We start from the raw sequence: 16,802 nt of genomic DNA on the forward strand, positions 1-16,802 counted from the left end.
ACACCAATTGTGTGAGAATGTAAAATTTTTCCTGTTGGCTTATTTAATTTAAAGATGCTTTCCAGTTCATTTGATGCATCACATTGTCAATTATTTATGGTGAGTTAAGGTATGGACACCTTGAGTGATTATTGTCAAAGACCAGTATTCTCACTGGGTGTGTCCCCCAACATTAGCATTAAATAAATCATTATTTGTGATTTGTTTACTCAACTGGTCATCAAAGATGCAAAATATTAATGAAAGAAAAAAAAAACACCCTGTTGCACTTTCAGATGACTAAAAATTTGCTTCCCACCCGAGCCTCTTTCACTATTTTACTTCAGAGGGAGCCGGTTCTCACAGTCGCATCTCGGCAGTTGCCAAGCAAGTTTTTATGGAGACTATTATTTTGAGTAAAATACCAATAGTGTCCAGTGCCATTAAAACAGTGACTGACATCCCCATCTGACTCTGGAGTTACGAGACGGCGTCCTGAACTCGACATGTGAAGCTGTTTTCATCAATAGAGACTTGTTTTCCATCTTGACCTTAATGTCTCTAATAGGGGTAAACCATGAAAAATCTAAATAATAGTGTACTTTCATAACTGTCAAATGAACCTAAATCTGGGATTTGTTCTACTTCGCACTTTTCAGATTTTTGTTGTAAAATTGGAGTGCGTTTAGATGAGAATGACAACAAAAACGGGCCCATTTTGAAAAAAAATAATTTTTCAAGATTGCATTTTCAAACTTGTTAGCCCAAGGCAACTCTTGTTTTGCAAGATGAGTGACCTAGTCCCCCCCATTGATGGCTTACGTCTCAGCTACACCTCTTGTACTCAATGTCCTTGGTACTTTCGATTTCTCATTAATTATTTATAACATGATTTAAATACAATAAAGACCATCAGCATTATTCTATTCCACCTTGACGTCCGAACGGACGTACTAATTTATTAAGTCGGATGTTACTTTACTTATGAATTCATTTATGCATTGTTTATTGCTTGCGGATGCTTGCATTTACACAAACTGTTTGGAAAGAGCAACCATTGAGGAATAAATTGAACAACAATGGTTATAAAAGAAAGTAAACTCAAGACTTATCCGGTTCGGTCGGGAGATAAGTTTTTGTCTTCAACCTTCTGGATGCAATCTTTTTAAAAAACCTGTTTGCTGTCACATTATTCAAAATTATGTTGTTGTTGATTTTCTGTACCAATCATTTGTGAGTTTATATAAATAAGACCAAACCCCCCGAACAAACTGAATTAAACCAGCCTAATAAAACATCATGAGTCAACCGAAAAATAATCGTTATAGCGCCCTCACGCTGGCATGCTATCGCACCGCCGCTTGCCTCCAAGGATAGAGATCATTTGGCCCAATTTCACATTTCTGTTTTATATGGTAGAGCTGCTGCATAACATCATTTCGTGAACTAGAACTAGGTTACCACCCAAAGTTAACTACCAAGTCATACTATGTAAACAATTTGACTGGTATCTTACTCATTTTTGCTAAGCAGGTAATTGTTACGAAATATTTTCTCTATCAAAAATGGCCCCAGGCCGCAGTTTAAAAAATAAATATTTTCAGACTAGACACAGTTCCTCTCTTTTAAGGTACAGTAGATCGGACTAATATTATTGGGTCGTTTCCTTATCATAAGCTGGTATTCAAAGGGTACAATTTCGAGAGAAAAAAGAAGCAAATACTGCAGTTCTTTCGTCGTGTTTCTTTTTGGAACATGGAGCAATAAACTAAATAATAGAAGTTTAATAAAGTTGATTGCTCCAAAGAAAGATGATACAATTAGGGTCTCTAGTCTTCACATCTTAATAACAACTCTACTACTCTGTACATAATTTTTCTAGGATGAGTCTCAACCCCAACCTTTTCCCCATTGATTTTATTGATTAATTTATGGTGTCATCTTAATTTTCTCTTGATGACGCAAAGAGTAAGACAAGGTCAGCGCAACCGTAAAAAGGTCACGTATAACGGTCCGACAAAAGAAAAGATGCAATTTCATACACAACTGAAAGCTAAGCCGGTGATAAACAGACCAAGGACACGTTGAGTGTGTGAGTCAAACAACTTTGTGCCCTTTTTGTGACCTTCCATTGTGTTTTAATCAATCAGTTTGCACATCCCTACCCCTCTTTCAAGGTAGTCTGTGCCCTCTGTTTACCATTCTTGTTTACCTCTTCAAGGTCACGTGCTGTCTCACGTTTGGGCTAAATCATTTTGCTTAGAGGGGCCAAAATTATAAAACTATTTTAAACAAACTGTCTTATATTTACCAAACAAGTACAAACAATTATTGAGTATTGTAATTGAAAGTAAAATTGTTGATAATAATGGATATAAAATATTAAATGTATTTTTATAAAATTAATAAAGTTAAAAGAAAGTGAAAACCCTCCTTCAGATAAAGTGGAGAGGTCCAAACCGAGCTCAGCCGAAAATTACCGAAAACAATCGATGAGACGTACGCCTGTACGTACGTTATCTTGAGTGAAAAGATATCGCACCCGCATTTTACACATTGTCGCTCGTTGTATGCAGTAACACTTCTTCGACTTCTGAACGTCCGTACTCCAGATTTTAAGAGTGATTTTTGAGCTGACTACATTTCATATTTTGCACCTTTTACCGAACAAGAGACAAATATGGCGTCGTCCAGTGTTTCTAATGTACATGCGTCCCATGCATCCGATCCTGTGGTGAGTACAATTAAACAAATATAATGTGATGTTGTGATGTTCTGCTTGAGTAAACTGATGTAGAATTGATTTGAAGTGTTTTTGCCAATGCCATGTTGGGCCACAGCGAAGGAGCGGTCTGCTTTTCTGTTTTTGTTTTCTTTCTCAAATTAATATTTTTTCGGCTGTAAAGAAAAAGCGTACAAATACAAGCAGTATTATAATATAGCATTATAATTATCACTGTACTCACAACACAGCAATTAATTGCTTTCAAACCTACCCTTAACTTTTTACTTTCGAATTCATATTGTTCAGCTGCAGTGCACGCAGTGGCCCTGCCCCCCCTGCACTGTCTGTGCAGGTCAGTACAGTACTAGTGTAGTAGTCGGTAGCCTAAATAAAAAGCAGTACAAAATACAACCAAATACAACATTTGCTCTGTAATGGAAAGTAAACATTGATTCCCTGCCATTTGTTTATTTTATGAACATCTACATGTAGGTAATATTAACTCCTGTTTTCTATTTATATTTAATTAAACATGACATTTGATAAGTAAATTGTAAATGTATGGCTTAATTTAAAAATAAAAGGCGTCACAGTGCAGTAAAACTGTCATGATGAGGTGATGGTTTGCGAATGGTTTATGTTAAGATTACTCACTGCTTTGCATGGATGATTGTCACAATTTTGTCCGGTTTCAAATTCGGTCTTTTTCTTGCAATACTTTACTTCAAAAAGTATTGTAATTTCTTTGTTTTATACTTATAGGACTGAGTATGGTTTAAACAAAAAGAACCCTTTTTACATTGAACTAAAAGCGTGTGTTCAAGTTATTGACCCCAATTGACCCTTCATTTTAATACTCGAATAAAAGTAAAATGTTTTAAAGTATTGTTTAAATTCCTTGGCCTTTTTCTAGAGCACTGGCTGAATGTGATGATTGTCTGTAAGTCTGAACACACCTTTAAATCCTAAGGTCAAACCTTGCAATCTGTTAAAAAAATCAATAAAGTTTGACTTCAGTAAAGAGATCTCTGTGCATAGTGCAGGGTCATATACTTGGGTCTGTAAAGCTGAACAGTGAACAAAAACCAAAGAGAAAACTACATTTCATCAAACCTGTCCTTTTTAAATTTGAAGCAGTAACATTTTTTTTTACAAACTGAATTAATAACACTTTTTGTTCCTCTTTTGATCCAAGAAATATTTATAGTGGAATTGATCTTCCCTTCAATACCAAAACAATCAAATTCTGTTTGATGTTACAGTTTCGTTGTGCAATCTTCTTCTGTCAGGGGGGGGGGGGGCAGTCCATGTTATATCAAATCAGGTTAATTAAATTGAAATGCTTGATTAAAATACTTGTGTATTGTGCCAATTCATGAATTCATGAGTATTTTATCTGTCGACAACATTTGAAAACCCTGGATGCATGATGACACACTTCACTGGGCTACCTGCTAATCTAAAGGTTGTTTTTATGAAGTGTAATAAAACAAGACAGACGACTGGTGCCCACAACAAGGGACATTAGTCTTCAACTCTCGTGAAAAGGGATAATGTAGTCACCATTACCCAGTTATTTCAATGAGGAAGACAGAGTAAGGGTTGACCAAAACCTTTTTAATCCTTAAACCAATTATAGAAGAAGTTTAATGGTGTCGTAAAGTGATTAATTTCAATGGTTGCACATCTGTGGTGTGTCATGGCCGAGCGGTTAAGAGCACCGGACTCAATCTCTGGTGTTTGACCAGCAGATTCTGGGTCCAAGTCCTGGTCGTGACACTTGCTACCTAAAATTGGGGAGGTAATGCTTTCTGCTCTACCAGCCAGGCTTCGGAACTGATGATACCCAAGCCTATCCATCGACCGTAAAGGGGGGTAACCCTGTTTCAGGAGTAGGTGGCATCGGCCTCTGGAATAAAATAATTGTATATGTAGCCCATACCTTGAAGTGGCCTTCTGGCCTCGTGTGTCTGGCAACTTGCGTAAACAAATAAAAATAAAACTACAGGCATCCTGAATGTGGTTTCAGCCAGGGTATAAAATTAGTATAATAGACTGAGATAGCAGTCTATTTGGTGTCCTTATCTGAGGTCAGGTAGCAGAGTCCTTCTCACCAATCTCGGGTCGTAATTATGTAAAAACGAAGCACAAGGTACAACTATTGCACACTTAAAAACAGACATTGTAGCTGGCGGTACTGGCATGAAAGATGTGGTGTGTGTTTTAAGGGGTGTCAACCAGTGATCGTTATTGAGTGCAACAATTAATTGATGAAACATCATCAAAGAAGTTATCGTTGTGACTAAAAATTAGAGAGATTCTTCATCCACATTGTAAGATGTATTCCTTACGGGCAGCACCAACGGTAAGTTGTGCCTTTAACTTTAAAAATTATAGAAATTCTGTCTGAAATGTTTGTACCCTAATCTGATGAGACAGTCAATTTCTGTTTCAAATTACCAGTGAGGTTCTGGGTACCTGGACAACTTGCTGTAAGGACAGGACTTGACTGACAATAGTTGTTTTGTGGTTAATGGTCAATTTCCTGTATGCTACCCACAAGGAAGATTCAAGGTGATTACTGCGGAGACAAGGGGTGTGTTTGTATTAGCGTGGAGGTTGGAATAACGCAGTGCTTTGCCTTGTCACAGCTCTGATCTTGTAGACAAATTGCTAAAATTAAGGTAGAAATAACGTCCTGTAATGGCATGGCTACCCTGTGTTCCCTTGACGATGGCTGTCCTGTGATCAAATGATCTTTTAAAAGACATTGCAGGATTCTCAGAAAAGTAATGGTTACGCACCAGGCCTGACAATTGAGGCAATTGAGGGAAACCCAGTGCGTTGTTTCCTCTTTTGAAATCTACCATTAGGCATTTTAATCTCTTTGTTGAGAACTGCTTTAAGTTTGCCTTGCCCTTACTGTATTATTGCTGATTGTTGACAGTTTCAAACAGTTTTTCGTGGAGAATTTGAAACTCAGTGAATATTTGCTATAGTGTGAATAAGTTGATTGCTTTTATCACATTTAAAGTCCAAATTTGTTCTAGTTGTTTGTCAATCCTCATGCACAACCTTTATAGTTTTGTAGATTGTCTTAAAGACAGTGGACACTGTTGGTAATTGTCAAAGACCATTCTTCTCACTTGGTGTATCTCAACATATGCATGAAATAACAAACCTGTGAAAATTTGAGCTCAATTGGTCGTTGAAGTTGCGAGATAATAATCTCAGAAGAAAAAACTCCCTGGTCACACGAAGTTGTGTGCTTTCAGATGCTTGATTTCGTGACCTCAAATTCTAAATCTGAGGTCCTGAAATCAAATTTGTAGAAAATTACTTCGTTCTTGAAAACTACGTCACTTCAGAGGGAGCCGTTTCTCACAATGTTTTATACTATCAACCTCTCCCCATTATTCGTTACCGAGTGAGATTTTATGCTAACAATTATTTTGAGTAACTACCAATAGTGTCCACTGCCTATCGGTACTAAGTTTGCATCTCGTAGTTTTGCCATCCATGGATCTCCAGCTCGTGAATGTTCACTTTCCATTCCACCATACTGTGCCTGCATGACTCATATTGTGCCTCCACAAGGCCTGTCCGGTTGCTTGGAGGCAATCACCTTCATTGCCTCCTTGAAGATTAGGCCTGCCCACACAGTACATGGACTTCCCAATTATCCTGTTGCATTTATGGTTTATAGTATACACAAGTTGTTTGCCTGGATTAATTTACAAGAAAGAGAAGTGTTTGGGTCAAGGGGTTAGATTACTAATGCAGAGAGTCAATTTATGCTCCCTGGATAGACAAAATGGGTTGGTGTCCTCTGTCTGCAACAACGAAACAGGTTCAGCAGGGCATGATTGCAATCAGTGTACTTTTTGGATTAATGTATTTTAAGATTCAAATCAGGAATCAAAACTGTTTTTTGTCAGGTTTGTCATTTATTAATATAAACATCAAATTGTGCTGAAGTGCTGCATTAAAAGATCTGACACTGAGAAAAAACATGAATAGGCCTTTCTGCTATTCTGTTATTTTACACACAGCAAAGGTTTAAAATTTATTATTTTTTTAACTGGAGAATTGACGCTGTTCAGAAGACAGGTTTGGAAATTTCTTTGTCCTGTGAACTCATTCTTAGATTTTCTCTTTCTGTCTTTTGCAATACAAAAATACTGTTAAAAATTGTGTGCAAACTGAAGGAAGGAGTGGCCTTTGCTTCTACTATCTTACTATGTAATAAGACTACAGTACATGTATAAATACATGTCATGTCTACGTGCCACAAATGCTGCAATCTTTTATCATGTGGAGAGAATAAAATATTGAAATATCAACTATCTTTGTAAAAAACAAACAACGTCCTGGCATTGCCCTGAAGCGTTGTATTTGCCCAATCTGATAAAATAAAAAAAATGCTGTCAAGTACTGTACAAAGATTAGACCAACCTATTTACACTGTGTAGATGTACTTGAGATAACGTATAGAAAATGGCACCTTGCATGATGTGTATGTCAACTGTAGGCCTTTACACCTTCGCATTATTGATTTCAATTTACTGAAGTTTCAATAATTGGTCTCAGATAACAAAACAAACCTTAACAACAATTATTTTGTTTCTTTGCTTTTGTTCATTTAGCATTTGGAGACCATTTAATGATCAAGCAGCCTATTGGCCACTGTAGCTCATAATCAAACATTTTCAGGATTGGACCTGGGCCCAATTTCATAGAGCTGCTAAGCACAAAAATTTGCTTAGCATGACATTTTTGCCGAGATAAAAACAGGATCACCAACCAAATTTCCACGTGATTTTCAGGGTTGGTAAACAACAGCTGAATACCAGTAACAAACAAAATGCATCAAATGGAAATTTGGTTGGTAGTCCTGTTTTTATCATGGAAGAAATTTAATTCTTTGCAAATGTTTGTGCTTAGCAGCTCTATGAAATTTGGCCCTGGAGGGATGTAAATTTACAAGCCTACCACTATTTATTCATTCTAATTTTACGTCCTAAATTTCCCAAGTCAACACACTTTTTTTCAACACCAGTAGACAACATTACCGTGTTCCTCTTGTTTGTCTAGTCATGTTCACTTGAATATTAACGTTTTAAAACCAACAAAAGCAGATTGGGTATGATCATTTGACACAAAAAGCATTAATGGCCTCATGGACTAAGGTTCAAAACCTTAGGGTTCAAGTACATCCAGGTGTAAGGTCTGTCAATTAATGAGCGGAAGTACTATCTGTAAATAAACCTTTGACCCTATTTCAAGGCAAGGCTAGCAAGGTATACCTGTACAAAAGAAACGTTTTATCTTCTTGTATATAAAACAAAATAATCAATTATGCAGTTAGCATTATGTAGAAGTTTACTTAGAGACGGCTTACTTAAAAAAGTTCATTTGAATTGGGAAATTCGGTTGGTTTACAATAAATTGCAATAAATGCCTGCCAATATATGCCTTGCAAAGATATAGAACTGTTTGCAAATTCTGTGCTCGGAAAAGCATACTTTTTGTTTTTAAAGAAGAAAGATTTATCAATTTAAAAATTAGTTAATCCAATTTTAAATTCAAGTTTAATAGTTTTTAAAATTAAATTTTAAATTTTAAATTTATTTAAACAAAATGATAAATTACAATTAAAATTGTATTTGATCAGCACACTGTAAACTGTACATAGAATTTGTTTTTGTTTGCCTGGCCGGACCCAAACTTTGGCCAGGTCTGGCATTATTTGGCATGAACTGGTACTGGAGTGTGACTGATGTCACCACTGGGCCAGGTGCGGCCCAGAGGTGGCATCAGCTGGGCCAGTCCATGCCACATAATGCCAGACCTGGCCAAAGTCTGGGCCAATGTGGGTGTGCTAGCTGGATAGAGTGTTGCAGGGATTTTTTCAGCTCCTTGAGTGGCGATGGAATTTCCTGGGACAGTGTTATTGACAGTGACTCAGTTCCCAGGTTGAGGTGTGGATAAAGAAAGTCCTGGGAACATCTGGAAAATTTGACCTCAAGGAAATTCCTTCTTGAATTCTCGTTACATTAAAATAATTGCTGTGTAGATTGTGATATGAGTTGAGGTTTGGATCCATGGATGTAGTCAGGGCCTATGGTAACTCAGTAAGCTGTGTCTAGGGAAATTAACACTGTGTGATTTAATAAATCTAGTCATCTTCTGTAAATAAATGAGTACTCATTCTGAAAAAAAAAATAGTATTACAATAAATGTACTTAAAGACAGTGGACACTATTGGTAATTGTCAAAGACTAGCCTTCACAGTTGGTATATCTCAACATGCATAAAATAACAAACCTGTGAAAATGTGAGCTCAATCGATCGTCTAATTTGCGAGATAATAATGAAAGAAAAAACACCCTTTTCACACGAAGTTGTGTGTTTTCTGATGCTTGATTTCGAGACCTCAAATTCTAAACTTGAGGTCTCGAAATCAAATTCATGGAGAATAACTTCTTTCTCGAAAACTACGTCACATCAAGGGAGCTGTTTCTCACAATGTTTTATACCATCAACCTCTCCCCATTACTAGTAATCAAGAAAGTTTTTATGCTAATAATTATTTTGAGTAATTACCAATAGTGTCCACTGCTTTTAGTAAGTATTTTGGAAGCCTAAAGGGACATGTGCTCTATATTTTCCCATGAAGTTTGAGTATGTATAGGCCTACCAGAAATGAAATCATACTGGTATGTAGGCTGGTAAGTGAGCATGGAAATGTTAAATGCACAATGTACATGTACAAGCAAGGGGTCGTACTTCTCTACGGAGAGATTTGTGAATTGTTGTGTAGTGCACTCAAGTGTTGCTATGAGACCATGCCATTACTAGGGGACCACTGCCCCTATACATGTATGTTCATGGAGTATTATTGACTCTTTAGGTTAATTGAGTTGTTCGTCGTGCATTGAGGTCAGTAGAGCTAGTAGTCAAGTCATTATATACAGCACGTATTGCACTACAGTAAAGAATTATTCATGTTTATGCCATTATGTTGTAGGCCTCTATAGTTCAAACAGTTGGTTGTGATTGTTGTTATTATTATTTATGAGCTGTTTAGTATTAGTATTATTTGACTATCACCAACAACAAATCAATTGTGATGCGATCAAGACAAGTCTTTTGTCAACCCTTGTCAATTTTTGTTTTTTGAATCTATTTGAGAGAGGTACACTCAGCTTGAAGGATATGAAAACCCTGTGTTGATAAACCACCTTTTGTTCAAAAGTAATGGAAGTCGAAACACCAAGATATACACCCCTGTTGATCTATTTTGGCCCGTCATTCAATAATGCATTTACCGACAAACGACTCATTTAGCTTGATCGCATCACAATTATTTAATCAAAGAAAAACAAACAAAACAGCTGTTTGTTTGTTAGTTTGTTAGTTTGTTTGTTTGTTTGTTTGTTTGTTTGTTTGTTTGTTTGAAAACACCCAATGTGTCTAGTTATTGTTATTGTTTGTAAAGGACAGTTATTTAAATATTTGTCACATCGATATTAAAACTGGCCGGTATTTTAAATTTCTTGTTGAACTCAATGTGAAATCTTGGTTGTTAAGTCTCATCGAGTAGGCTAAGTTTCCATGGTGAAATTATCTGTTTGGAAGTGCAATTTACAATGTAATACAACCAGTAGGACTGTGTGAACCCAGTGCTAGTGCTATAATGTCACGTTAGGGTGGTTTTATGTGACACTTACAGTACATACATGTGTCAGCTGCATATTGCATTTTGTACTGCTAAGTGTCTTTGATGTTTTCAATTGAATGGTGTGTTTCCATGGCAACATGGAGTATTAGTTTCCCGACCACCACCACACACACTTCCAACAATTAATATTTGATGAGTACAATCACTCATACATGAAGTCATGACTGTCAGTGTAGAATAAGTGTGTATATTGGCAACATCTTGGGAGTAGACAGTGATGAAGCCTGGTGCGCACTACTGAATTACAGCATTATTTGTACATCACTGTATACTGCAGGATAATGCACTGTATGACGACATAAGCAACACCCACGTACTATGCATTATACCCAGCACCAATTATGCATACAGTGTGTCTGCAACCTGAGATTTAAAGAAACCCAACCTCACTGAACCATTCCATTGTAGTCCTGGTTGTAGTCTGGGCAATATGACTCCATGCCCAATGGAGATTGCCCTGGTGCCCTACTTTGAAGTTTCCTACTAAGTTTGATCCGTTAAAAAGACAGTGGACATTATTGGTAATTGTCAAAGACCAGTCTTCTAATTTGATTTATCTCAACATATGTATGCATTTAAATAACAAACCTGTGAAAATTTGAGCTAAATTGGTTGTCGAAGTTACAAGATACTAATGAAAGAAAAAACGCTCTTGTCACACGAAGTTGTGTGCTTTCAGATGCTTGATTTCAAGATCTCAAATTCTAAATCTGAGGTCTCAAAATCAAATTCGTTGTTTCTTCTTTCTCAAAAACTATGTTACTTCAGAGGGAGCCGTTTCTCACAGTGTTTTATCCTATCAACCTCTCCCCATTACTCATTATCAAATAAGGTTTTGTGCTTATAATTATTTTGAGTAATTACCAATAGTGTCCACTGCCTTTAAAGCTAAGCAAAATGGTAAATAAATATGATAACTATAGAAACTCATACAGCCCTTTTACTTTGTTCTACTTAATCCCCCAAGGGCCAAACATCAGGCCTGCCCTAGGAATGTTCCAGTACATATTCCAGGGCTGTATGCTTCGTTTTTGAAAGGGCAAGGGCACCAAGGCATTTTCTCTTTGGCAAAGGGCACCCTATGAGGAAACTGTAAATTCCTACTGGAGCATTTTAAGGGCACCAAGGCAATGACAAGGGGCAACGAAGGCAATCGCCTTCGTTGCCTCCGTGAAGTATCAGGCCTGATATTCCTCATCGAGGTAACCTGTACAGTAGTAATACAGGTAAAACTGCCTTGCTCTTACATGAACATGTACTCGATTAGAATGAAGTCACGTACATCAGATCTGTTCAAAGCTTTCTCCCTCGTTTCAAATGTTTGTTTTTCTATTTATGTGGATCCAGTACCATGAATGTTACTTCATGTTTCCACACCCAGTATTAAAGGGAAGGTACACGTTTGGAAATTACTCAAAACAAATATTAACTTAAAAACTGACTTGGTAGCGAGAATTGGAGAGCTGTTGATAGTATAAAGCATTGTGAGAAACAGCTCCCTCTGAAGTAGCATGCATAGATTCTGAAATAGAGGTAATTTCCTACTAAAATAATAAAGGACTTCTGTTCATCATTTTCTCCCAACTCTGATGACCAATTAAGCTCAAATTTTCACAGGTTTGTTATTTTATGCATACATGTTGAGATACACTAAGTGAGAACACTGGTCTTTGACAATTACCAATAGTCCCTTTAAATGTGTGATGTACTTTATACATTTTTTCTAAGATCCATTTATTCAGAACGTCCGTTGAGTTTATTCATGCCATTGGCCACATCATACATGAAGAAATCAATATAAGGACATCTCACTTTGCACTCTTTGCGTATAATCAGACGGATGACATTCATCTACTGCCAAAGATCCGTCTAGTTCAATATGCAAATTAAGAATTTGGGCTGAAGTTAATTCCATCAAGCAGAATAACGCCTTACCCTTATTTGGGGGAGGGGCGTGGCATTCAGTTCTCTAAATGAGGGAAGTTCACTATGGCCCTTAAAATGAGTAGGAAATACAGTGTTTGTTGGGAAAGCATGTCTTACTCTTTATGGATTGGGAAAGTCGGGGAAAGATACCCCTCTAAGCCAAAGTCAAAACAACCCCAACAACAAAATTGTTGTTTTATTTCCCCTCACTCGGGTTTTCTCACTTGTTAAAACATGAAGAAAGAAACTGTTTTTTTTTGGCTTGCAAGACACATATTTATTCAGTTTATTGATCGGTCACATTACATATCTGTATAGAAATTTGACGGTAATCAAACAAAAATTTTGTCCCTGAATCTCCACTAATGCACTCAGCTGGAGATCTTGTTTTCAATTTACACAAACGAAGTACAGGCCATTACACAGTTATATAAATACACAGGTTTGTTATGTGTGATAATTAGAGTAGTTGTTTTATGGTCTGGGAATTGGTGCACATGTGTGCAGGCAATGTTAACAATATGTGAACAATAACCTTGGCCCAGTAGTCATCACTGCATTAGGGAAGTCACTGGACATTAGCCAGTGGCACTCAAATCCATAATCATATAAATGCCAGCAGAAGTAGGACACTTTTAAGATGTAAGCGTACCAGAGAGGATGCAGTACTATCTTAAAGGAGCAATCTCATCCTGCTCTTCTGGACTCATTCATACCTTTAACCCTTAATTGAAAGCCCTGGATATGGATGTTAGCAGATGCTCATCTACACGTATGCAGCTAGGATAAGGATAGTTCTAGCATAGAATGGGGACAAAGTCAAATATAAATTGACCAAAATGCTTCAAGGGAATTGAAATGCCTGATAACCTGGAAGTTTTGTTGTTGTATGCTTTCTATGAGGAAGTAATATCGGATGTAATGAAGAGTTCTGTAACCATAAATCACTTCTCAGAAGTACATTTCTGTTGGGTTAGAACTAAAGTCGTAAATAAAATAAAGATGTTTAATAAATTCATACCGACCTCGAGTCTAGAAAGGTAGTTCAGACCCGGATCTGATCCTGCAATCTGGATTATCGACAAACACACGAAAGCAGGATCCGACCTGGTCCAAAATCCATGAGTGAAAGAGGGTTGAATCTTGCAGTTGGTGGATCAGATTTGGCAAAGTGGATTCCAGACACAAGTATGCAAAGGAAGATAGGAGACGGTAGTTCAATGTGGTCCGTTCTCGTTTGCTACGAATGGCAGAGGGATTTTGCTTTTAAAAGTGTGTATGGCTGACTGTAATTATTAAAATAAAAAGTGGGATCAGAGCTGGATCAAGCACTGACAGTGTAAACACAACACAAGATCTTGATCTGTGGTCGTGATAAAAATGCAGATCACAATCTACCTTTCTGGATTAGGAATTTAACTACAAATGCGGTGTACGTACTATGTACATCCTACCTCCAAATAATCATAATTAGTTGACCTACACACCCTGAGGTATTGCTGCAAAAAACTTAATGGTCAAAGATAGCATCAAAGCAATAGTGAGCACCATACATGATGCATACAAATCTGGATCTTCTTTCTTGCTTTATTCTCAAAACTGACTAATGATTATTTTGCTTGTTAGTTATATGGATCATCATGTAGGCCTATCTTGGTAGGTTAGTGATAGAGAAAGGAAATGGTGTAGTGTACAGTACATGTACATCAATTTAATTGGATTCGTGACTCGTTTTTTTGATGATCGAGACCATGAGTTTTACATAATAAAAAAAAATCTGAAAGAGCTGCCAACTTCTCTGACTCTGCAGAAAGTTCCCTGAAAATAAACCAATCTTTCCATATAATCTGACGAGGACATTTGAAAATCTCCCAGATTACGGAAACTTGTACTCTATGTTGAATGTAATTCTAATTATCCCCCTGATTGTTGTACAAAAATCTCCCTAATTTTGCCGGTCTGCAAATGTTGGTAGCTCAGGGCCCAATTTCATGGCTCTGCTTACCGCGGAATTATGCGCTCACAACCACGATTCTCCGCTAGCGTGCAAGCGCCGAATTTCTGCGCTTGTAGGCTTAGACTACGCTTGTAGGCTTAGACTGCTTGGAAACGTGGAGTACGCATGCGCAGAAGCCAAAATTCATTGCTAACCGGTGAAATACGCTTGCCGTAAGTGCTGATTCTGTGCTTACGGTAAGCAGAGCCATGAAATTGGGCCCTGGTCTTTTGTTATTTTCCACTATCGCATGCAGATGGTTAAAGGGATGCTGCAGTGAATTAAAATAAAACAGTTAATTTTGCTGTCATTTATTTCTGATATATGTATTGAACATCAATAAATTGTGTTTTGTTTATTCCTGACATATCTGACTTGCGTAATGAGCGAATAAGTCATGCCCCCCCTTTTGTAGATTGTTACCGCCCCTACCATCAACGTCACGTCGGGAATTCAAACATATCGTCGGCAAAAAGAGTCTGGTCCCTAACTACACGCGCCTAATAGGTACCAGGCCACACAGTGCACACGTCTCTATATGCACACAGCCAGGGGGCCCGACAGCTCGGGTTACCGACATGACGTCACGTTTATGCAAACGTTTAATCTCTTGAAAACCATTTTTAAAATACTTGCGCATTTAATAAAAAATATAAAAAAATATTTCAGGTTTAAAAAGTCATGCTTAAGCGTTTAAATGAATAAAAAAAACACTGCAGCCACCCTTTAATAAAAAAACACAGTTCTGCACTGCATCACTTAAAATAAACTTAAAATGTGCTTCACAACAGTAAAAGGCAGTGAATTATCTAGTGCAATTAAGCCATGAATTGATACAAGGCATTCTTGCAGCAGTTTTGCCTCCCCCCCCCCAACATGGTAATAAATTCCACCATGGTTCCTTGTTCAGTCATCCAGTATATAATTAGATTAGATTATATTTATTTGTTGTCCAAGTTAAAAAACATAGAAACTTGACATTCACTGGCAAATAAAAAAAAAACACAATCAATATAAAAACTATTCATACGTAGAAATTACAAAATTAGTTTAGTTAATTGGGTTTAGTACAAATTACACTCAAACACACCAATTTATAATATAGACGTAATGCATGATAATTTGTCAATTTCATTTGACCAGTTACACCTAAATAGATAGTGAAGAAACCACCAACATCAAATGAATTTAAGGTATACAAAAACTGAATACATACAGTCAGTAGACTGAGACAATTCCATTCCATTGACCCCTGACCTTAGCCGAGATTGGATGTCCCCAAACTAGAGTCTCCTTTTGTACACACCTACAGTGTGTAATTTACATGTAGTAGGTAAACCGACCATGGGCATTTTTATACATTCTTCTGTAGGTTATTGATAATTCAGCCGGTGATCACTGAAATCCAAATTTACATAATAAGAGTCCGCTTGGCATTGAGGCATCTTATCCACCAATCCAATTGCTGTATTTATTTAGATCGTAGTCAGGTGGGTTGTGACGTCATGAGTATACAATTTATTTAATTCATTGTTGTTTTCAATTCACCTTGACTGAATTCAATGGGGAGTATTGTACCTGGCGTGTAGCTTTGGGCTTTTTATACCTCAGTGGTCTGACCTTCCATTCATTATTAATAACTAGAGTGAATATGTTTTTGCCCTGCACACGTATACCAAATCATATACTGGCGCCATACAACATCAAGTCACTTGCACTGAATACCGGCATAGAGTAGAGACAGGCTTTGAATGTTGCAGACATTTTGTCTTTCTGGAGTAAATCAGTTTTTCCGTCATCAATTGAGAATCAATAGGCGCTAAGCACTACAAATAATGGACCCCCTAGTGGTAAGATTAATCCTCAGTGTCATTTAACACATTTTGTAAATTTGAAGTTATATAGGTAAAGAATATATTTTATTATCATACTTTTAGAGTTTTTAAACTGTACTGCATTTAGACAACTTCCTTTGAATAGATTTGTGAGCATTCATGGATATTGATATACTGTTTGTAATTTTTCATGAAGAGCCAATCACCCCCTGAAAGGAGGTCTGTATGTGTTTCATCATTTACAGACACTCACTTTAGTGCTGAAAATTTAAAGTTAAATTCAGACATTAGGAAAAAACAGGGCATTCTCCAGGGAGGAGATTGTGCAAACTTTTGGCTGAATTCAAATTTTTCATGTCGGCCTGGTGAAGAAAATCAGACAATATTTTTTTTCCACAAATAAAGAAATCCTGCTCATTGGTCTACTTCTCTAGTGCTTTGGATACTGTTTCCAAAAGCTCCTTGGAATCTATAACCCCAGTAGTTAACAAAAGGTAGAAATTCCATCATTTCAACATACCTTTGAATTTGTACCTTTGACTTTTTCATTAGTAATGACTCTCACACCTGATTTTCACAGAGGATAAATTGATGCCC

General features: G+C 37.0%; 1 protein-coding gene across 4 annotated transcripts in view; it reads left to right on the forward strand.

The window, feature by feature from the left end:
- Positions 1-2,491: 2,491 nt before the first annotated feature.
- The window catches only part of LOC139940638 (protein NDRG1-like), a 46,298-nt gene continuing 31,987 nt past the window's right edge, over positions 2,492-16,802 (forward strand). The window contains exon 1 of one of the 4 annotated variants that reach the window (XM_071936990.1): positions 2,492-2,713. In XM_071936990.1, coding sequence (XP_071793091.1) covers positions 2,660-2,713 — 54 coding nt within the window. In that variant the 5' untranslated portion in view covers positions 2,492-2,659. Of the gene's footprint in view, positions 2,714-4,886; positions 5,070-16,082; positions 16,221-16,802 lie in introns of those variants that run through there. The other 3 variants (XM_071936987.1, XM_071936988.1, XM_071936989.1) reach the window with 3 other exon arrangements.

Source organism: Asterias amurensis, chromosome 8, assembly GCF_032118995.1.
Source record: "Asterias amurensis chromosome 8, ASM3211899v1".
Taxonomy (NCBI): Eukaryota; Metazoa; Echinodermata; class Asteroidea; order Forcipulatida; family Asteriidae; genus Asterias; species Asterias amurensis.